The sequence below is a fragment of the Lutra lutra genome, chromosome 18 (assembly GCF_902655055.1).
Source record: "Lutra lutra chromosome 18, mLutLut1.2, whole genome shotgun sequence".
NCBI classification, from domain to species: Eukaryota; Metazoa; Chordata; class Mammalia; order Carnivora; family Mustelidae; genus Lutra; species Lutra lutra.
The window spans coordinates 22,360,360-22,383,029 of NC_062295.1; the positions used below are offsets into that span (position 1 = coordinate 22,360,360).

Sequence of the window (22,670 nt, forward strand, 5' to 3'; positions counted from 1 at the left end):
TCCCTGTGCAGAAGTGGGGAGAGATAGAGCCACAGGGAGGTGGTAGTGGAGAAATCATGTTCCAACAGCAAAGACAGCAATAATGAAATATCAGCCCGATATTTTTTTAATGTTGGTTAAAATGAGAAAATAAAAACCAGTTTACCTGACCCTGAAGTAACTATAAACTGCTGTAACCCCAGATAAACTTCTAAATTGTCCTGAAGAACTGGGAACTGAAAACAAAGAAACAAAGATTAAAAAAAAAAACATAAACGCAAATTTTAACAGCATTTTTAACATTAAAACATAAGTATCTATGGGGGGGTGGGCAGCAGATAAAAGAAACTTCTCTGGGAACTTTTACAGGCAGCTAAGCTGAAGTGTCTCCATTCAGTGCCCTGCCCTCAACAATTTCTACAATTCACACCGCCAACTAACGGTTGGAGTAAGAAAGAAAACAACATTATCAGTTCGATACTCTTTTTCTAAACAAAGCAGTGGATGCTGGGTAGGACTATCAGAACTGTCATGTTCCTAAAAGCGGACGTCAAACCCCAAATGGTCTAGACCTTCTAGAGCTCAGAGACAGGGCCTATCTATCTCCCTTCAATTCCAAGGGAAACTGTTCTGGAAAGAACTACCAGATATGCCTCATTAAAGTGCATAACAAAGTGAAAAGACAGGCCAAATTTTCTGGAAGTCAGATTCCCTTAGTCATTTAGTACACAGGACCTTCATAGCCAAAGCTCTATCTTTTCTTTCTAAAGCTGCTAACTCACCATTAAGATAAAGATCAGACTTTAATGTGACAGGTCCCTATGAAAGGCAGCTGGAAAACACAACAGCACTTTCTACAAGAGAACACAAGCCCGCCGATCACCTCACCCTTTGAAGGCTTAGGGAAATCTCCCCAAATAACAAGCACCACTTAGTGAATGAAAGCAGTCCTTACGCCCAAGAGTCTAGCACATAAATACAGGCAGAGTGCTAGCGATGAGCTTTACAAAGGCTCACTTTCCAGCAATGTAATCTTTGTAAGTCCTCTACGGGGCCTGGCCATTTCTGAGTTACTGATGCAGGCATGAAGGCAGACATCAGGAAAATTCCTATTACATCCAAGAGTTCAGGAAAGAAAAACAGCACTTCCAAAAGTTGATTTAAACTATTTGGGGGAAATGTTAACATTTGTTAAACTTAAGGGCTGGTTATGGTAATTACTATGTTCTTTAAAAACAAATAAATAAAATTAAAAAAAAATATATATATACATATATATATATACACACACACATATATATGTGTATATACATATATATATATACACACACACACAAAAGTATCAGTGAGCAAAAAAGCTTACTACTCATGCTACATGTGCAGGGAAAAACCTTAGGCTCCTCATCCCCCTCCGAGAGGTGAGTTACCAGTGTTGAGAAGGCGTGCGTGGGAAGGAGCTCCATCACCTTGGCCACCACCTCCAAGCTCTGGCGCAAGTAGCGCTGCCACTCTGTCTGCTGCTGCGGGGGAAACAGAGAAGGATTAGCTCTCCCGGGAAGGCAGAGTCTTGACATCTCCCCTGCCCCTTCATCTGTAACCTCAAGTCCACTCTCACATAGAGAATCTTGAAGAAATGGCAAATGATGGAACTGGGTTACTCAGTACTTTAAAAAGATCAACCTAGAGGGGCGCCTGGTGGCTCAGCGGATTAAGCCTCTCCCTTCAGCTCAGGTCATGATCTCAGGGTCCAGGGATGGAGCCCTGCATCGGGCTCTCTGCTGGGTGGGGAGTCTGCTTCTCCCTCTCTCTCTCCCTGCCTCTCTGCCTACCCGTAATCTATCTCTCTGTCAGATAAATAAATAAATAAATGATCTTTTAACAAAATTAAAAAAATAAAAAGATCAACCTAGAGTATTTTTTTTAATCCAATGAATTAACTTCATAAAAAGTTATTTCCTCAGAAAGCACATGACCCACAGAGAATGGCCTAATTTTCCCCCTATGGTCAAAGGAATACAGATTTCAAAAAGCCAGTTGTGAAGTGCTTGAGCCCCCCTTATGCCGTCCCAGCTATAGAAGTGTTCACACATTCGTCACCTTCTGAGACAGTCCCTGACTACCTTCCTGTCAGTACAACGGACCACATCAGTGCCACTCAAAGTATCGCCCACAGGCAAGGCAGCATCTCTTGCAGGCTCGTAGAGAATGCAAATTCTGTGGCCCAACCCCAAATCAAAGTCTGTTTACCAAGCTGTCCCAGTGATTGTCACCCATGCTCAACCACGAGAAGCACTGTATGAAATCATACGGTTAACAAGAAGTGAAGCTCACATTTACCACACACACACAATGTGCCAGGCATGTAGCCAGTCCCTCCACAAGCTACCTTCATGTACCTGTCAGACACACTGCTCCCCTCTCGGAGAGGAGAAAATTAAGGCTCAGAGAAATTAAAGGCCTAGACTTCTACCTCCTTGGGATCCAAGGCCTTTGGGCTCCAAGTACAAGGCTCTTTCTAAACCAAACATGGCCACCCTTCAAGGTCTCTCCATGCCACCGTCATTGTTATTTGGAAAGACATACCAGTGACCTGAAAATTCTGAAGTGATGGTGGGTAAGAAAAAGGAACATAGGAATTGTGTCCTTCGACACATATTCTTGGATGGGCACACCAGCATCAATGAAGTCAAGACTGACTTTAAGACATGGATTTACAAAATACACTCAGAAGAGACTTCCTTTCGTTCTAGGCTTACCATTTAAGTCGTTCTTTATTTCCACCTGCATCCAGCTGGCTTTTGTTTGTTGCCCAAAGTTCGGGGCAGAGGTGCGGAGGCGAGGCAAGGGAACGAGAGGAATACAGAGCCCTTACTAAACCTCTTCTCACTGTGCATATGGCTTCTCTGCTTATATCTCTAGTCCATACAGATAAAAATGCCTGCCAACTTCCTTTTACAATTACGGAACTACAAAAAACGAACAGGATATACAGTTGACCCTTGAACAACAGGGGTCTGAACTGCGTGGGTCCACTTATGTGGAATTTTTTCTCAATAAACACAGTACGGTACTAGAAATTCATTTTCTCTTATGACTTTCTTTTTTTTTTAAGATTTTATTTATTTATTTGACAGAGAGAGAGAGACAACAAGAGAGGGAATACAAACAGGGGGAGGGAGAAGAAGGCTTCCCGCCGAGCAGGGAGCCCGATGCGGGGCTCGATCCCAGGACCCTGAGATCATGACCTGAGCCGAAGGCAGCCACTTCATGACTGAGAGCCCCCAGGTGCCCCTCTCTTATGATTTTCTTAGTAACATTTTCTTTGGTCTAGCTTACTTTATTGTAAGAATACAGTAAAATACAAAACACATGTTAATCAACCATTTGTTTATAAGACTTTCCTTGAACAGTTAGGTTATCAGCAGCGAAGTCTGGGGGGAGTCCTAAGTTATACTGAGATTTCTGACTGTGCGGGTGGTCAGTGCCCCTAAGCCCCGCACTGTTCAAGGCCAGCTGTAAAGTTCAAAAGCACAACTCAAACTGTAAGACTACTCTGGCTCCAGAGCAGAGAGCTTACAGGTTCCGTCTCTGTCTGGACTCACACCAGAAACAACGACGACTAAGGTCGATGAGGACACGCTGCTTACATCGTCATCCAGAGTCTCGTCATCCAGCTCCTCCAGCTGGGCCTGGTTGTATCTGAACTGGATTCGATTCAACACCTCCGTGAGCAAAAGGACTAGTGCGTCTTCGTACCTATGTGGCAGAGAGAAATTCAACATCAGGTGATAGCAGGCTTTTAGCCTAGGATTTTGAAACGGCCTCCTGCACTCTGAGAAAGAACGATGTCCCTGCTGGATTACCACATACAAGTAGCATGTGAATTAGATTTAGTTTGTGGGTTGACAAGTGTGTGTGTCAGAGTGGAATGGCAGCAAGGCTATTTCCTCATTTCGCCATGTGCCAGGCATCTTCCTGATGGACTGATGGGTCCATCTGCACTGATGGACTGAAGGATCTTTTTTTTTTTTTTTTAAGTCAGCTCATGCCCAGCGTGGAGCTCAACGCAGGGCTCCATCTCATGGCCCTGAAATGAAGTTCCGAGCTGAGATCAAGAGTCGGACGCTTAACCAACTGAGCCACCCAGGTACCCCCCGACAACCACTCTTCAAGTCTATCCTGCCTGATATTTGCCGTGCAACCCCCCAAATCTCTTTTGGTTACTGTCTGCATCGAAAAACTCTTACTTTCAACCTATTTGTGTCTCTGAAACAGAAGTGAGTCTCTTAGAGACATGTAGTTGGATCATGTTTTTTTAATCCATTCTGCCAATCACTGCCTCTTAAACTAGAGAAGTTAATTCTTCACATTTAATGTCATTACTGCTAAGGAAGGACTTCTGCCATTGTGCTACTTCTTCCCTCTAGGTCATGGCTTTCGTTCAACTCCTCTATGACCACCTTCTTTCACATTACAGACATCTAGTGTGCCATTTTCATTCCCTTGTCACTCCTTTCACCATGCATTTGTGAGTCATCTTCTCCATGCCTTCCCTGGGGATTATAGGTAATTATATATAAATATCAAGTTATACTGATTTAATATAGGATTCAATAATTCAATCCTTTTAACATCTAAGAGAGATGGCTGGTATTACTGGTCTATTTCTGATGAGGAAGCCAGAGTTAAAAGAAGTTAAATAAACTAGCCAAGGTCACCAAGCTAGGTGATTTGAACCTGGGATTCCATAACTCAACATCCTATGCTCTCCCCCATAAACCACCAATAGTCTTTGGGCCTGCTCCAACCACTCCCCAAAACCTCATCTTTAGTCAGTTTTTAAGAACACTTAATACCTAAAGGAAGAACTGGAAAAAGCCTGGGGGAACCCTGCTCCTTTGACCTATATCTAAGAACTTCTCGAAGAAACATTTAAAGCTCCAGGCCTAGATATCTCCCATACGTGGTAAGAACCTACCTCAGAAGACACCAAGTTTCCTGCAGCAGGCACACCAAAAGGGCCAACAAGCCACTAATTTTCAAGGACAAACCAGCTGCTAAATCCCTGTCTGTCCCAGAACGTTTCAAAGATAGGTTTAGGGACTCCCCCTCCTCACAAAGCTGAGCATCCAGGCCAGGAACTCAGCACCACTCTACCCCACACTCTAGACTGGTGTGGCTGTGAGCACATAAAGCACCCTGGTCCTCCACCTCAGGGAGCCTCTGTGGCGTGGGCACTGCAGGAAGACCAAGCGGCAGAAGGGGCACAGGGACACCATTCTTCCTGTGGGCTCATCATCCTGGCTGTGTCGCCCCAGCCAACAATCACCCAGAGGTAATAAATTGTTCCACTTTCAGCTTCCCCATTCCTGGAACCAGCCTCGTGCACAGCCAGCCCGCACCCCCTCCTCTGCAGAGTGAGCTCCAGCTCCATGGGGCCCCTCCTCTGAGCTCCTGTGGCAGCTGGGTGCCACCCTCTCCTCAGAGAGCTGAGCTCCAGCTGCATGGGGTCCGGCCCTCTGATCTAGATTTCAATAACTCTGCCTTGTTCCCTTGGCCCCTCAGCCCTAGCAGTGGGGTTGCTTCCTATAGTTCTCATCTGCTTTACCTTGCTGTTTCCTTCTTGCTCTTCCAATCCTCCAACACCAGTTTCACCACTTTCCTACACTGAATCCTTAAAATAATTAAGTCTGGTTTCCATCTTCTTAACAGGTCTCTACCTAATAAACCATCTAAGCCCATGCAGGTGAGTTCCAGCATAAGCTAACCAGAGCTAAAAGGTATCCAGTGCCAAGATCAAATACAGTCCATCCCATCTAAGTCACAACCCCTGGACTGAGACTCTGTACAGAGGGTCTGCAGACTCCACCCCTCCCCACAGTGTTTGCAAATGACTTAACCTAGGCTAGACAGGCAACTGAGCATGGCCCAGAAATGAATGCTGGTGGCAAAAATCACTAATAATATAGGCAGCATCTGTGGGGAAAATTGCCAATAGACTCAAAATCCCATTTCAGTAGACTTCAGAGAAAAAGGTAAGATCAAACACTTAAGCCTGGAGCTTATATCTGCCATTTGCTCAGACAAAAATTCCTAAAGTTAATTATAGAAATTTTATGCTATAAATTGCTATACTGAACCAAAACATTTTCACAGTTTTGCTAGGAAAGAAAATCCACTTCAGACCAGAGGGCAGATGAAACCTGTCATCTACAAATTGTCTTGCTGAGCTAAAAGAGAATGTAAAGACTTTGTATGCATAGGATAACCTTAAATTAGACCTAAAACCCAACTGGCAGTTAGCAACACTGGTGCAAAAAAAGCTTATCACATAGAAAATTAAACCCAACTAGAAACCTGGCTAAAGCACACTTAGGTAGTACTTGCTCCCCCAAAGTGTCTGATGAGGGTAGGGAGAGCATATGGGTGTGGCAGACTCTGGTTGTCTACCCAATACCCATTCTTCTTTTCTCCCTCAGTTAGACAACCGGGCACTGAGGCCAACTGGAAGACTACATTTCCCAGCCTCCCTTGCCGATGGCAGTGGCTGAGGACATATTAAGAGAAGTCAGTAGGCAGAGCCTCTGGAAGAGCATCTTTTGTCCAAAATCTCCCCTTCTCATTTTTGCTATCTGAATCGTGGTGTGATGTCTGTAAATGCAGCATCCATCTCTGACCACAAAGTGACTGTGGAGATGGAAGCCATGCCCGAGGCTGGAAGAATAAACAGGTAAAAGGATTCAGAATACATATAAAGAATGAGAAGGCACTGACCATTTATCAAGGGAAAGACAATCAACAGAAGCCAACTTAGAGATGCCAGCACACTGGAATTACCAAAGACTTTTAAAGCAGCTATTATGAGCATCCCCATAAGGTTTTTTAGATAGAAGGTGCTAGGGACTGAATTGGGTCCACTTGCAATTATTATGTTGAAGCCCTAACACCCATGTAACTATATTTGGAGGTAAGGCCTGTAAAACAGCCAGTGGTATTCTGTTATGTGAGCTGATCAACAGAGTAGGTAAATGATCACGAGAAAGAAACCTGGAACTTAAAGAATGAAGGACAAAAGAAAGAGAACTGGCAAGTATCTGGGTAAATACCATTTCTCTAGTATTTTCCAGACTACTCCTCTCCTCCTAAGATCTTTAAAACATTAATGATGGATGAAAGCAATAATAAAACACCTGATGGGGTTTTCCATGGATATAGATGTAAAATGTGGCAACCTCCATCAAAGAAGGGAGGACAAATGATGTATGTGGCAGCAAGGTTCCTACATACATTTGCAGTGGTGAAATGCTAATGTGAAAAGCAAATATACTGTAATACGAAAGCAAGCTCTAGAAATCGCAAAGAAATATTGTAAAACAATAAATACACTGAAAAGGGAAACTAAATTTGTGTGAAACTAACAAGAGTCCCAAAATAAATGAAGCAAAAATGATAGGGCTGAAAGGAGGCATGGATAAACCCACAATTATACACAGAGAGCTCGCCTCTCTCCTGGTCACGGACAGAGCATGACAGAGGACACACAGAACCCCGCTGCCAACCTGACCTAACAGACATCTACTGAACACCCCATCCAACAACAGCAGAATACATGCTCTCGTCAACCACACTCTGAACAATCACCAAGAAGACTGTCATAAAACAAACCTTAGCAAATTGAAAAGATCTGAAACCACAGGAACTATGTCTGCAGATCACAGTAAATAGAAGATAGTAACAAGAGGATAGATGGGAAACCTCCAGATATTTGGAAGTTAAACAACAAAGAGAAAATCCCAAGAGAAATCAGAAAATCTCTTTAGCAAACAAGAAAAGGGAACATAGGACAATCTGATGGGCATGGCTAAAGCAGTAGTCAAAGGGCAATCTGCAGCACAACATGCTTGAACACGCAGTGGAGATAAACCTACAGGACCTGTGTGGCTGGAGCCACAAATGTGATTCCTGAGCACCCCAACATCTGAGTTAAATAAAACGGCAGCCACTGCACAGGTGTTTAGTAAACAACAAGTATAAGTACAAATGAACAAAAAATGAATAAATGCACAGGCAAGTAATGGACAAAAGTCCAAGTCAGACTACAAAGTCTGGGGCAGGACCCTAGACTGCTTTTCTTAACTCAATGCAGTAACTGAGACCCCATTCACTTGCTCTCTGTGGCCGTCAACAGCATGAACAACAGCATGAATTCCTCCTCACAGGACCTAGAAAACTCCTGGAGCCCTGACACAAACCTAGTTATCACCTTTTATTAACTGTCTCAAAATGCCACGTGCCACAAAGGCACTTCCTTTTCGTTAAGCAGAAAAACCCACCCGGAAAGAGAGGGGAGCAGGTTCTCTCACGCTCGCCCATGTTTGTTTACAGTGCAGCCCAGTGTCACTCAGAAGCCCTGGCTGATCTGTGGCCGGGACTTGCCAGTACTCTCACGACAAAGGGGATCACAGGACATGACTCAATAACTCTAGGTTGCTTAACTCCCTTCAGGTTTCCTCATCTTCCTGTAAAAATAAGTTTCTACACAGGTGGCTGCTCCCACTGTGACAAGCACAAAGAGAAGGGAAAGCGGGAAAGAGAACGAAGAGAACCAGCACTTATCCACTGCCGGCAGCCAGGGCACTGAACACGCTCCAGTTCACTTCCCTTTCTCAACAGCTTGTAAGCAGACACAACGCTCCCCGGAGTACAGCACAGGAAAAGGAGACTGAACCTCAGGCCTTTGCAAACCACCCCGTGCAAACGGCCAGTGTGGACCATGCACTCCAGCAGCAGCTCTGCTGGGTGGGCTGTGTTACCAAGCACATTCCTCTGACAGTGGGACATGAGCCCCAGCAGCTCTGATCAAGAAACTCGGGAGCAAAAAAAAAAAAAAAAAAAGAAAGAAAGAAACTCGGGAGCATTCTCACTGAGTGAGGAACATGCAGCACTCCAATCCCCAAGCTCCTGGGCCCAAAAATAAATCCATGTACATTTGTGCTTCTAAATGGAGAGCCTACAAAGCCTACAACACTTTGTTGTGATGAATGATGCAAAACCAATAGACCACAAGGGACAGGAACTGAGCGCGGTCTCTAACTTAACCACACCCACGTTTCCCATTTAAGACACCAAGAAAACATTCTTGACTAGTTCCTGCAAGTTCATTTACTTCTGAAATTCCGGTTCAAGCCACAAATGTGATTCCAAAAGCACCTCACCTTCTTTCAGAGGAGTTTTATCAGCTGAAAAACATCTGATCGTACTTATGTGCTTTTTTAAAATGAGTGGGTCATTACCACGAGCCAAGGCTCTTCATCAGCCCTTCTGCAGAACTGCACATGTCTGACATATCACGGTCTCTTAGAACCTACAACAGTGGTTGCCACATTTCAAAACCTTCATCTAAGGACGTGAGCACACACCTGCACAAATGTATAGTGTAAGAGGTGACAGGAAAAATACAGATATTAAAATTCAACTCTTTTCTTTGTGCCCCTCAGGGGACTACCTTATACACCGTCTTTGGAGCCGCAAGCTACACCACCAGGCAGTGTCTGATCAACAAACAGTTCCCCGGGAGATGGTTACTATTCAATATACTATTCGAAAACCACAGACTAGCTTTGAAGGGTTGGGGTTTTTTTGTTTGTTTTTTCAAGGGCATAAAAGTGTTCTAAGTGTACGTTTAAAAAAAAAAGTCATTAAAAATTAGAAAGCCTCACTTAGGATGACGATTGAATGATCAATGAGAAAAATTCCTAATGTTTAAAGCGGTCAGGCTTCATCCGCGATAACTGTGACATCAGAAGACAGGTGCGTGGGCAGGCGGGTCAACTTGTGCAGGTGGAGGGCTCTATCACTTAACTCCACGGTCACCGGCATGGCTAAGGGCAGCAGTGTCTTCTGCTACTTATTATCACAGTTGTGGTCATCACTGTGATCCATGACTGAGTGCCAAAATTAGGTTAACTACTGGCCCAGGGACTTTATATACACGATTTCCTTGAATCCTAACCATCCTGCAAGAGACATCAGTACATGCATTTTGCAACAGGAAATGTGATCAGCATATAACCTGACCAAAAGTAACACTGCTCCCACGAAGCAGAAAAGGAATTTAAATTCTAAACCAGAGCTCTTTCTGTTGGTACAAAAATGTGCACAAGTGTATTTTAATGCTAATAATCTGCTAGCACATATTTTCTCAATGAAACCATATTCTCCACACCTAAAACACGTTTGTACTGTGCTTTAAAAAGCACCTGCATATTAATCATTTCTTCAGTTTATTCTTCCAACAAGCCTGAGAGATGAGAAATATCTACCACTAAATATAGCAAAATCAGGCACAGTCCCAGAACCAGAGTACAACCGTTCAGCATACAAAATAGAGAATAAGGCAGATGTACCTTTTCTTTGAGAATCTCATTCAAAAACACTATTACTTAGAGTTGGCAAATTCACCAAAACAGGATCTACTGTTGTGTAACGAAGTCTCAGATACATGAGTGTGCTACCCATAAAGCACATCTGACCTGACACCACAGCAACATGGAAGCTGTTGTGCAATCACAAAAATAACGGTTTGGGAACAAAAGTGCAAACGTTTAAACTTGTTCAGAATTTTTAAAAACTCGTAAAACCTCAGCAATACAAAGGGTTTTAGAGGGTCAGTCTGACCTCTTCTCAGGTGGGGATTCGCCTTACCACCTCCGTTGAGCACACTTCTGGGGAAAGGCTGTTCACTATCCCACCACCAACCACGGATGCCACGGACTGAGCAAGTGTTCATAATGCGCCAAGCGTTCTCGATACATTAGCTCATTATTTCATTTCTGAAATAAGTAACTATAGGGTCTAGGAAATATACTTTCTGCCTGTAAGAAAAATGATCTTGATGCAGAGAAAGTGGAACCCTCCTAAACTGCTGGAGGGAATGCAAGCTGGTGCAGCCACTCCGGAAAACAGTGTGGAGATTCCTTAAGAAACTAAAAATAGAGCCACCCTATGACCCTGCAATTGCACTACTAGGTATTTTCCCTGAAGATACATGTGTAGTGATCCAAAGGGGCACGTGCACCCGAATGTTTATAGCAGCAATGAGATGTGGTATACAGATACAATGGAATACTATGTAGCCATCAAAAAGATGAAATCTTGCCATTTGCAATGATGTGGATAGAACTAGAAGGTACTATGCTGACCAAAATAAGTCAATCAGAGAAAGACAATTATCATATGATCTCCCTGATATGAGGACCTTGAGAGGCAGGGCGGAGGGTTGTGGGGGGTAGGGAAGGAAAAAATGAAACAAGATGGGATCGGGAGAGAGACAAACCATAAGAGATTCTTAACCTCACAAAACAAACTGAGGGCTGCTGGGGGGAAGGGGGTAGGGATAGGGTGGCTGGGTTATGGACATTGGGGAGGGTATGTGAAATGGTGAGCGCTGGGAAGTGTGTAAGCCTGACGATTCACAGACCTGTACCTCTGGGGCAAATAATACATTATATGTTAATAAAAATAATTAATAAAAAAAAAAGAAAAATGATCTTGAGAAACACCTGAAGGGAAAAACATTTCCCCATTTACTCTTTTTAAAAAATACAATAAAAAGTACAAAAGTAATTTTTGCTGGACTATGGGATTATGGGTAACTTTTCTTTATATTTTCCTATCTTTTCCTACTTTTTAAAAATACTTATTTTTCACAAGGCTTTATTACTTTATTTAGGAAGTTTTCAAACATATACAAAATGACCACGAATATAATGAACCTCAAGTTAGCATTAATAAAGGTCAACATCAATTATCAACACATGGCAACCCACTTTTCCCTCTATCCTCAGTGGATTACTTTAAAGCAAATCACAGATGTCTTATCATTTTATCCAATAAATATTTCAGTTTTTCATCTCTAAAATAAGGGCCATTTAAAAACAAACCCATGAAAACATTGTCACACCTAAAACATTAATAATACAAATTATTTTTTTAATCAGAAAACATTTTTTTAAGAAAATAAGATATTTAAGGGGGAAAAAAAATATAAAATGCACAATGACATAACTACCTAACCAGTTTCCTTGACCCAGTCTCACTAAAAAGGTCTTGCTGCATGGCTGCCCCTGCAGGCCACAAGAAAAACTGGCAAAACTGTCTATTTCTAGTTACCAGCGTTTCTGGGGTTTACCTGTTGAGAACCGCTTCCTTGTCTCCCAGACGGCTTTTAATTTTACTTGTCAGATAGTCCAAAAAGAGCGTCCAGATATCCAAGCAAGAGAAGTAACCTTCATGAGTAGGCTATGATGCAAAAGAAATCCAGACAATGAAATTACTTAATGCAACTGCTTCTTAGAAACACACCCACCGGTGCTTATTCCCACCAGAATGGTGCGACCATAAGCCTAGATTCCCTCCACTTCCTTGTAACCACAATTGGTATATTTTATTTAAAGACTTTATTTATTTATTTGACAGAGAGAGACACAGCAAGAGAGGGAACACAAGCAGGGGGAGTGGGAGAGGGAGAAGCAGGCTTCCCACTGAGCAGGGAGCCCAGTGCAAGGCTCAATCTCAGGACCCTGGGATCATGACCGGAGCCAAAGGCAGACACTTAATGACTGAGCCACCCAGGTGTCCCACAACTGGCATATTTTAGATGGTCTTCAAGACTGAGCCCTAGTGATCCTAACAAGATAAGGGTGTCATAAACACATCATTAGGGAGAGACTATGCAGGACAAACTGAATTACAAAATAAGCCGAGCAGATGCCAATCTTTAAATGTGAGATTGATTGGGGTAGGGGTGGCTCTCACAGATCATCCAATTCAAATCTGTTTTAGAGAAAAAGAAACTGAAATCTGGAGTCATTTTATCCAAGGTCAGGGGTAGAAGCAGGTCCCTTTACCCCTAGCCAATGCTCTTTCTACTATATACACCTACAAAACCAAACAAGTCAAGCAGAGAAAGACAATTATCTTATGGCTTCACTTATATGCAGAACATAAAGAATAGCGTGGAGGACATTAGGAGAAGGAAGGGGAAATGAAGGGCGGGGGGAATCGGAGTGGGAGATGAACCATGAGACTATGAACTCCAGAAAACAAACTGAGGGTTTCAGAGGGCAAGAGGTAGGGGAAAGGGTTAGCCCAGTGATGGGTATTAAGGAGGGCATGTATTGCATGGAACACTGGGTCTTCTATGCAAACAGTGAATCATGGAACACTACACCAAAAATTAATGAAGTACTGTATGATGACTAACGTAATTTAAAAAAAAAAAAAACAAAACCCCAGTGGCTCCAAAGGTGCCAAGTTTACACATCCGAAGGTTAGGAAAGTAACATTTGCAGTCTTCCTACAGAACAGACTGAAAACGAGCTTCATTCTGACCCTCAGGCGTTATCTCTTTTGCAGAAGGAGCGGTGTCCAACAGGCTCATAGCAATCTCTAACCAGGTGTTGATAAAGACAAAGGGAGGAGGGAAGAAAAGAGTGAGTCTTTGCAAGGTCCTCATGCTCCAATTTTTTAAGAGCCTTGAGATTCTACTTCATGCAAAAATCCACTATGTTCTCCACAACCTAGTCCTTCTCACACATATTCTATTTCAACCTGTGACCCCCAATCCCTTCTATATCCACTCAAATTCTTGCTACTTCCAAGAGCTCTTTTGTTTTATTTGTGATTACTTCACTGAGCCCCATGTTTGCTGGCAGGATCAGACAGGAAAAGAAATAATACCATCATCTTCTAGGATCAGTTTCCTTCCATTTCAGATCTACAAGGAAATCCAGAGGCTTACAAGGGCGTAAGTGGGATTTACGCATTGGGTGGTAGCATGAGATGGAAGTTCTGTACCCAGGCTGAGTCCAAGACAGAAAAACTTAACTTTTTCGGGCGCAGACGCAGGCAGAGTCCAAACTCACAACCCATAGCGTCTCCCTGGAACTGGAATGCACAACTGGAATGCACAGCTTAATAAGGACCACCGACAGGGCCATCCTCAGAAGACAAAATGACCATTTCCTGTCTCCACTTCATCCTCTGCAAGAGCCAGGATGTCCATAACACCAAAGGAGCCAGAAGAATAAGGGGAGAAAACAATAAGCCAGGTGGAAATAGTATGGGCGGCTTGTAGACAGGAGATGGAATCTTTCCTAACTTCCTGTAGGTCGCACGCAGTTGTCCCTCCTTGATCTGAAAACACCCACCTCTCCCTCCACAGAACATAACTGATTATATGCATATGGAAGTGCTTTTGGGAAAAGTCACCACACAAACCCAAGTTTTATGGTTATGTCAATTATTATATATTACATATATAAAATATATTATATACATATTATATACTACAATTATACACGTCCTCCCCATGCCTCTGAATTGAGGATTTACCATGTGGCTCAAGACCAGAAAATCAGGTGGGCAGGTACACCCGCAGTAGGACCTGAAACACGTCCCCACCTGCAGGCCCCACTGTGAGGCCCTTGTGAGCTGCGCATAATCTCACCTTTGACAACCGCTGTGGGTACAGATGGTTAAGCTCATAAAGATGACAGGCTGGCTGCACTTTTGGAGTCATCCAACGTTTCAGAACCCTCACAGACCCATTTAAAAAATCTATCTAGGGGCGCCTGGGTGGCTCAGAGGGTTAAGTCTCTGCCTTTGGCTCAGGTCATGGCCCCAAGGTCCTGGGATCAAGTCCCACATCGGGCTCTCTGCTCAGCAGGAAGTCTGCTTCCCCCTCTATTTCTGCCTGCTGCTCTGCCTACTTGTGATATCTCTCTCTCTCTCTCTCTCTCTCTCTCTGTCAAATAAATAAATAAAATCTTAAAAAAAAAAAAAGTATCTGTACTCAGATTTATTTTTCACACTCCAGGGCTGACTGATCACTAAAGAGCCTGACAAGTTTCTTCAAGAATTTAGCGACGCCTCCCTTCTCCAAGCACGTCACAGTGCATTGGTCTTTCTGATCAAAACAGCCTCAGAAAGTAGACAGGTGTTTTTCTTCTTTCCATTTTACAGATGAAGAAACAAAGACTCAGAAGCAAAGTCACCTACCCAAGGTGACAAGATAAGGAACAGAAAGAGAACTAGGATGTGGAACTTAAGCCTCCTGGTCCCGAGCCCTGTCCCCGGTGCCACACTACCCCAGGCACTGTTGTAAGAACGACAGGTAGGTACTCTGGCAGGTGAAAACGCAAGACCAAGAAGGACCTGGTGACAATGTGGTAAGAGATGGAGCAGGAAGACAGAAATCAGACACTTCTAGGGACACCTCAGCGAGGAGAGCAATGGTGGAGGCCAACGCCTGCCGCGGCTGGAGGCGCTACGCAGGACACTTTGGTGAAAAAAATGTAGGAAAAGAAACAAGAGAGAGGAAAGAGTTAACGAAAGATACAAATACCATCTTTGTCTCATTATTATTCTTTCAGTGTACGGTAACCAGTACTAAAATTTCTTATGGATTCTTTACCCATCATGGGACTCCCGGAACTCACAACCCTGAGATGAAGCAGCGGAGGCTCTACCGCTGAGCCAGCCAGGCACCCCTTAGGAATTTTAGAAACAAAAGGCAGAAACACTTGAGTACACTCATAAGCCTCTAGACAAGAGGAAAGAATGTGTTCCCACTCCACAGAAAATTAAATTACGATAAATTAAGATCACACTGTTAATGAACAGATGAGAACTTAAAGCTCTATCTTGAGAGCACGTCACTTCTGACTCTTAAATCTTATCCCAAAGAACTCCCCTGCTCCCACCAGCTCCTGACCCTGGAGTGCACTCTGCCATCTTTTTTCACTCTGCCTTTGCAGGCAAGGGCAGCCTAGCCTGCAGTGAACCGCACAGATCACCTTCCAGCTTCCTGCTCTTCTGCCCAATGCTCAAATCTGCTTCTGCCTGGACCCCAAAGGACACTGACTCCCACAGCCTGGGAGCCTCCGCCCAGAAAGGAAGGTCCTCATACAGGAGGCCGAGAGAGAACAAGGGAGCTCACCTGACAATGACCTTAGTCAATGGAGGAAGAAAAAAGCCTGTTGTTTGCTTCATGACCATAGCCATTTCTTTTCCCAGTATACAAATATAACACATATAAATACATAATACCACTAGGAGTTCAACAGAAAACGAACACATGGGATTCTAGAGAGGGGACCACAGGTGATGAACACTGCGACAGACTGTGAAGGTGCCCACCATAGTCCGTCTCCTTAGGTGAGGAAACTAAATCTAAGGAAATTAAGAAGACTGGTCCAAGGACACAGACCTCATAGAAATAACCGGAGCTCAAACGCAGAACTATTTGTTGGGTTCAGGTCCAAAGAAGCAGGTGTAAGAGCTGCATACTTTAAAACTTCTATTAGGGGAGCCTGGCTGGCTCAGTCGGTTAGGCATCTGCCTTCGGCTCAGGTCATGATCTCAAGGTCCTGGGATCGAGCCCCACGTTGGGCTCCAGGCTCAGCGGGGAGCCTGCTTCTTCTCCCTCTGCCACTCCCCCTGCTCATGCACACACACTTTCTCTCTCTTTCTGCCAATAAATAAATAAAATCTTTAAAAAAACCCAAAACCACACTTTTATTTAGCTTTTTTCTATACTGCGTATAAAAGGCAGATAGAAAACTTCACACACAGAGCAAAAGAGCAAAACATTTTATTCCATTTTCCCAAATAAACCCCTTCTTCCTGACCTCTGCACTGGCTCCTCATCTCTTTCATCTGCTACACTTACTCTAAGGTGTCTACCAAATCCTTTCTTCCTGGCCCCCCAGATGCAGCTCTCTGGATCCGTCTCAAATTGTTCCCACCTCGAGTGCTTCTGGCCTACCTCCTCACCCTTCCCCCATCTCGTCACCTCCTCCATTCCTTCTCAGGCCTGGTGAGCTCAGCGTGCTGCCATTCTAGATCTGCGCCCACCAGCCCCTCTACCAGACATCTTGACACATCCTCAACCCAGGTCCTCCTCCACCTGCACCCTCCCCACTGCTCCCAGGAACAGATCACCCTTACCCACTGGGGGTGCTTAATTTTACGTGCCCCGAGGAAACCTAGCTCACCACTGTACCCTCAACCACATACACACACCCCTGCCAGCCTAGGCCCGTGTCTCTATTCCAGCCTCATTTAAGCTACAACATTAGTGGTTTCAACTACCAAAACAGGGGTGCCTGAGTGGCTCAGTCATTAACGGTCTGCTTTCGGCTCAGGTCACGATCCCAGGGTCCTGGGATTGAGCCCCACATCAGGCTCCCTGCTCAATGGGAAGTCTGCTTCTCCCTCTCCCACTCCCCCTGCTTATATTCTCTCTCTCGCCATGTCTCTCTCTGTCAAATAAATAAACAAAACCTTAAAAAATAAAATAAAAAAATTAACTACCCAAACCATCTACTTATAAAATCACATGCCCTCACTGACCCAGTAATGTCATCACCAGGATACACCAACAGAAAGAGCTTCATGGAGAAGGACACCCAAAAGCATGCATGAGAACGTCCACAGCAACACCACTCATGATCACCAAAAACCCAAAAGCAGCCCAAATCAGCTGTGGAATGGACTTGCAGATAATGACTTACTATAAAGCAATGAGGGCAAACTATGGCCCCACACAACACAGGCGATCTCACCAGCGGACACTGACTGTAAAGGCCAGAGAGAACAAATACATACTGGATACTTCTGTTTAGAAAAGAGCTCGAACAGGCAAAACGAATCTGGGACATGAAGGCAGAGTTGGATAACATATAGGGAGAAGTGAAGGGGAAGTGATTGGGCCGGGATACGGGCGGTGGGGGCGGGTGCTGGCTGGCAGTAATGTTCTATTTCTTGATTGAGGTGGTGGTGACATGGGTTTGTTTGTTGGGGAAAATTCATCAAGCTGTCCATGTATGATCTGTGCACTTCTCTGTGTGTGACACTTCAAGAAAAAAACCTTATTCTAGAGACACTCACAAAAGGATGAGCTCTGAGTGAGGTATAGAACTGCTGAATAGCTACACTGTACACTTCAAACTAATTAACTCTGTGCACTAAGTCTACTGGAATTAAGAAATAAATCACACATACACACACACGCACGCACGTGCACATGCAGGATAGGGTATGAGAGAAATGTCTGCAGCCCAACTGGCTGCACAAGCCTATGAACTGACTGAACATCTCTGAACTGTACGATTACAACGGGTGAATTTCGTCAAGATGTAAATTTTACTTCAATAAAGCTTTTAAAATACACACACACGCACACATATATATGAAAAGACACTGGGTCACAAAATGTAAACTCAACAAAGGCACAGACTTTGATTGCGAGGGTTATGTGCCTAACCTACACAAGACAAGCTCGAAAAGTACCTGTTGAATGGGGGCAAAAATCGGATCCACCAAAACTTCACTCTTAAGAGCTTCACTACTTGTAATCTCCTTGTAGAAAGCTTTAGTGACAGTTACAGAACTAAAGGCCCTAATTTCAGACTATTTGCATCTTTTGCTTCTCCAGCAAAACGTGGTTAAGAATACAGACTCTATGAGTTCAAACCCTGATCCCACCACTTACTGATCGTGTGACCCTGAGCAAGTTACTCTTTGTGCCTCAGTTTCGTTATCTGGAAAATGGAGACAGTTAGTAATACCCACCTCAAAGCATTGTTAGAAAGGATACATGTGTCAATCTTCACAAGGTAAGCATCATACAAATGTTTGAGAAATAAAGAAGCTCTTTCCCCTGAAAGCAAGAGAGTAGACTTTGAGGGGGGTGGGCAGGATGAGCCATTCTGGTGTTTTTACCTGATGAAACGTGTACTTGAACAGAAGCGTCAAGAACTCCACCACGGGGAACTGGGAGTAGGACTCGATTCTTCGCAGGTGGACACTCACAAAGAGCCTCAGGAAGTCAGTGAACTTCTCTACGTAGCTACGTAAGACAGGAAGACGAATGGTGACAATCGGAACCCCAGCCACCCCCTCAGAAGAAAATTCAAATTCAATCCAAATTTCTTTCAGTACAAAACTATACAGATTTAAAATATATTTTCAGTTAAAAATATAAAGGCCTGCAACAATTACCTACAGGTCAGGCAACCCTTCATTCCATTACCACCTGAAACATAGCAGAAAAGCAACTTTAATCCTCAGACACTATCCATTAAGGCATCCTATAAACTAGTGCTCTCAGTTTCTAACCCTTCAGGTTATGACCCAATTCAAGTGAAAGGAAACGGTACTAAAAAGTCGATGGACAGAGCGTGTGCATCATTTCAATGTGGCAAGTCTGGAAGGCTGGCTGGCTTTGCTAGGAGGCCAAAATATTAAAATGAATGAGCTAAGAACAAAAGCAAAATAGGAGTAGACCAAAGGCATGGCACCCAGGTAATGTATATTCAGGCTTACAACCTGATGCTTGATCTTCCCCCCACCCTCTGGCTCCCAGTGGCTAATTAAACACAAGTCCATCCCAGGCCACTCTGAAAGTGATAGCAAAAATAAGGGAGGCGGGCTGCCCGAGCTGGACAGGCCTCGGGGACAACTGAGTCTGGTGCTTCATGGGGCAGATGAGGCCCAGGAAGATACAGTGACCCGCCCGAGGTTGCTGAGCCAGCTCATGGCAGAGTGGGACCCCCATCCACTCCCATGCCAGTGCTCTTTCCTTTCACAGCACAGGGACTCCCCCATTCATGTGTATTCACAGTGTCATTGCCCAGAGGAGTGTGGGTCGCAGCGGCAAGGATAAGAGACTGCTCTTACTGAACGCACAGCACACCATCACTCTCAGGTTTCAGAAACTGTCATTGTAAGCCCCTCGATACCAAAAGGTGATTAGAAAATGAGATGGACATACCTCCATAAATCATATTTCGGAGACCAATAAACAAAGATAAAGATTCACTACAGGCCTTAGTCAAAGATTAATTATTGGCCACAGGCAATTCTGACACTCACCACTGCAAAAAGCTTTTTTTCTTTTTTTTTAAAGCAAGGATTATGCAATAATAAAGGTGGGAAAGCAAAAGACTACTCCTCGGAAGAGCAAATTGGCCCATAAATCCAACATCCCCTCCCGTACTGTTCCTGGGACCCAGCACCCTGCAGGTGGCCCGGCCTGCCCGCCTATCTGACCTCCGCACCTCCGCTAGGAGCTAACACGTGATGTGTAAGCTTCTTTGCAGCTTAAAAAAACAAAAACGAAAACCATTCATTTGCTCCTAAGGAGAAAGGCGGTCTCTGTGGATCATGGGACCAAGGCCTTGAAGCACAGTCAGGCATCCAAATCAACAGTTTTCAGAGAGAGTCAGGTGCGAGGAGACTTCTCTCCATACCTTGGCCCATGCATTCTCCAGAGGCGGCGCCTCCTGCCTCGCTCTGCTTGTCATGCCCTCTTCTGCCGTGGCTGTCCAGAGCTGTTACCAAAAGACGCTCGATTCCCTGCTACCCATCAAGTAAAGGGAAGTCTTGGGGAAAGGGCGCACTGCCTCAATTTCAACCTCCAGCCCCATTTTTGATGCGTACAGACAAGGGCCGTTTGGAAGCCGACACTCTAGATTTACTTCACCTCATTTTCCTCCCCTTGCCCACCTTCTGGTACAGGTGCTAATGAGCAGCGGAAAGTTAGAAACAGATGCCAGAGGAGAAGAGGAGCAGAGGCCTTGGGTCGGAAGCTCCTAAATAGCTGAGAATGGACGTGGCTGTTTAGAACTAGTGCTCAGGGGCCCAAGAGCTGGGGAGCAAGCACACAGAACTGTTCAGGTCACCTTTCTGCTTCCGGGCACCTCTCAGCTTTCTCAGGGTTAAGAGGAAGCACAGGATTAAAACATAAAACCAAAAGCACAGAAGTTACACGTAACAAAAGCGTGACATTGACAACCCGAGACCACATTTCTCTACTGCCCAATGCAAGCCATCAAGAACATTGTGCTACAAGTAAAACTCAAAGCATTGGATACCTGACGGCTGATGTGGGCAGCCGGACTTCCTGTTAACATATGAAAATACAGCCTTTCTCAACCAAAGCTATAAAGGATTTAAAATTGTGTGTTTGCATACTGATGCCTTTGCATTCATAGAGAAAGCGATTATGAAATAATGAGAAATAAAATCAATGTATCACCATACGGGATCATGAGCTCTTTTGTGATTATACAAAGAAAATTTCACACAAAGCTTGTTTACAGGCAACCAAAGCAAAAGAATCTTATGAATCCACGTTTTTAACTTTAGAAAACCCTTAATAAAATTGCTAAATTTAAAAAGCACAAAGGTGGTCTTTAATCACTTGACTTTATATTCTGCTATTTACTCTAAGAAAAAGGAAAATGCCTTAACTCTGTGTAGCTTAACAACAAAAAACAAGCCCAGGAAGATGGATTAAAACATGAGCAGCATTAGCTGCCCAGCAACCTATGAATATTTCCTAACTCAATATGATTTATCCACCTGGAGGTTTCTGAACAGTCAGTATGATGCTTTTAATACAAGCTTCCAATTTCCCCTCTTTCTGGTACACAATGGTAGCATCACATCATTGAAAGCTGTAGGACAGACAAATGACATCATCCAGAGGATGACACCTCGGGGAACCGTGATGGGTTATCTTTTGGAGTACATCGGAAAGAAAAGCAAGGTTGTTTTCAGCTCCACTCAAGGGGAGGGAACGAAGAAACCCAAGTGTGTGCTACGTTAACACGTGCCCTTATTCACACCCCTCTCTGTGGATGCAAGTGTGCCACCTGCGGGAAGCTCCCAGTAACACCTCTCCTCTCTGCACCGCACGATTTCACTTGGGAGAAGTCAAATAGTAAAAACTGATGGGCAACATCAAGTGAAAAGGGGGGATTAGAGCTCCTGTACCTCCATGGCCTCCTCTCACGTTCCTGGCTACGCACGAGCAGCAGACTTGGCTCCTGCGCCACCTGAGACCTGCAGGCGAATCGTGAGGGTGGGGGGGGGGCGGGGGGTGCGGAAGGGAGGACAGGAGGCGGAGGGGGGAAAAGACAACACACCTACACAGTTCACAGTCACCTTCCCAGCTCGTCTCATCCCCCTAGCCACCCTAGCCCTTCCGGCTAAGCTCAGACTTACTGGCAGACACCTACCTGTCCGTTCCTCGTCAGGAGCCCCACACTCTGAAACCAAAGAGGATTACAGACACTATGCAGCACAGCGTGACAAACAGTCGCGGCCCTTCTGAGGACACGGCCGACTCCACACTTGTTTTCATTACCTCTCATCGAGTTCTTCCAGCCTGCTCTTCACCGTGTGAGCATTGTTATCCTTGGTGATTTTCTGCAGGAGGTAGAAAGTCTGCTGGAACATACGTAGTAAATACTCCTCGAATTCCATAGGCACACAGTTCTTGGACATGAGTTCATTGATGCAGGACATGGCCAGGACCCCAAGCCGGCCGCGTTCCTGACCCAACACACAGTTCTGGCTGCTGCCGTTAACTGATGCCATCTTTCTGGCCCGGATGTCACAGCCAAAGCGCGCAAAGTGGAAGATGGTGGTTAGGAGGGATGGGGTGATGCTGGCAGACAGAGGAATCCAACTGAAGAGATGGGCCAGGCACTCCAAGGCCAGGGAACAGATATACTCACTCTCCGCATCAAGGATGGGGATTGGCTGATTCAACAGTTTGGCTGAACTAGGACTCTGCAACAGGTTACTCAGTAAGTCACCTGGAAATACAAAGAGCTCTT

General features: G+C 44.5%; 1 protein-coding gene across 2 annotated transcripts in view; it reads right to left on the reverse strand.

Annotated features, from left to right (window-relative positions):
- Positions 1 to 22,670, reverse strand: part of XPO6 (exportin 6) — a 101,461-nt gene that overhangs the window by 26,706 nt on the left and 52,085 nt on the right. Inside the window, exons 7-12 of one of the 2 annotated variants that reach the window (XM_047712671.1) lie at positions 22,196 to 22,649; positions 18,766 to 18,892; positions 12,170 to 12,279; positions 3,627 to 3,735; positions 1,407 to 1,496; positions 146 to 215 (exon numbers count right to left, since the gene is read on the reverse strand). In XM_047712671.1, the coding sequence (XP_047568627.1) occupies positions 146 to 215; positions 1,407 to 1,496; positions 3,627 to 3,735; positions 12,170 to 12,279; positions 18,766 to 18,892; positions 22,196 to 22,649 (960 nt within the window). Of the gene's footprint in view, positions 1 to 145; positions 216 to 1,406; positions 1,500 to 3,626; positions 3,736 to 12,169; positions 12,280 to 18,765; positions 18,893 to 22,195; positions 22,650 to 22,670 lie in introns of both variants that reach the window. The other variant, XM_047712670.1, reaches the window with a different exon arrangement.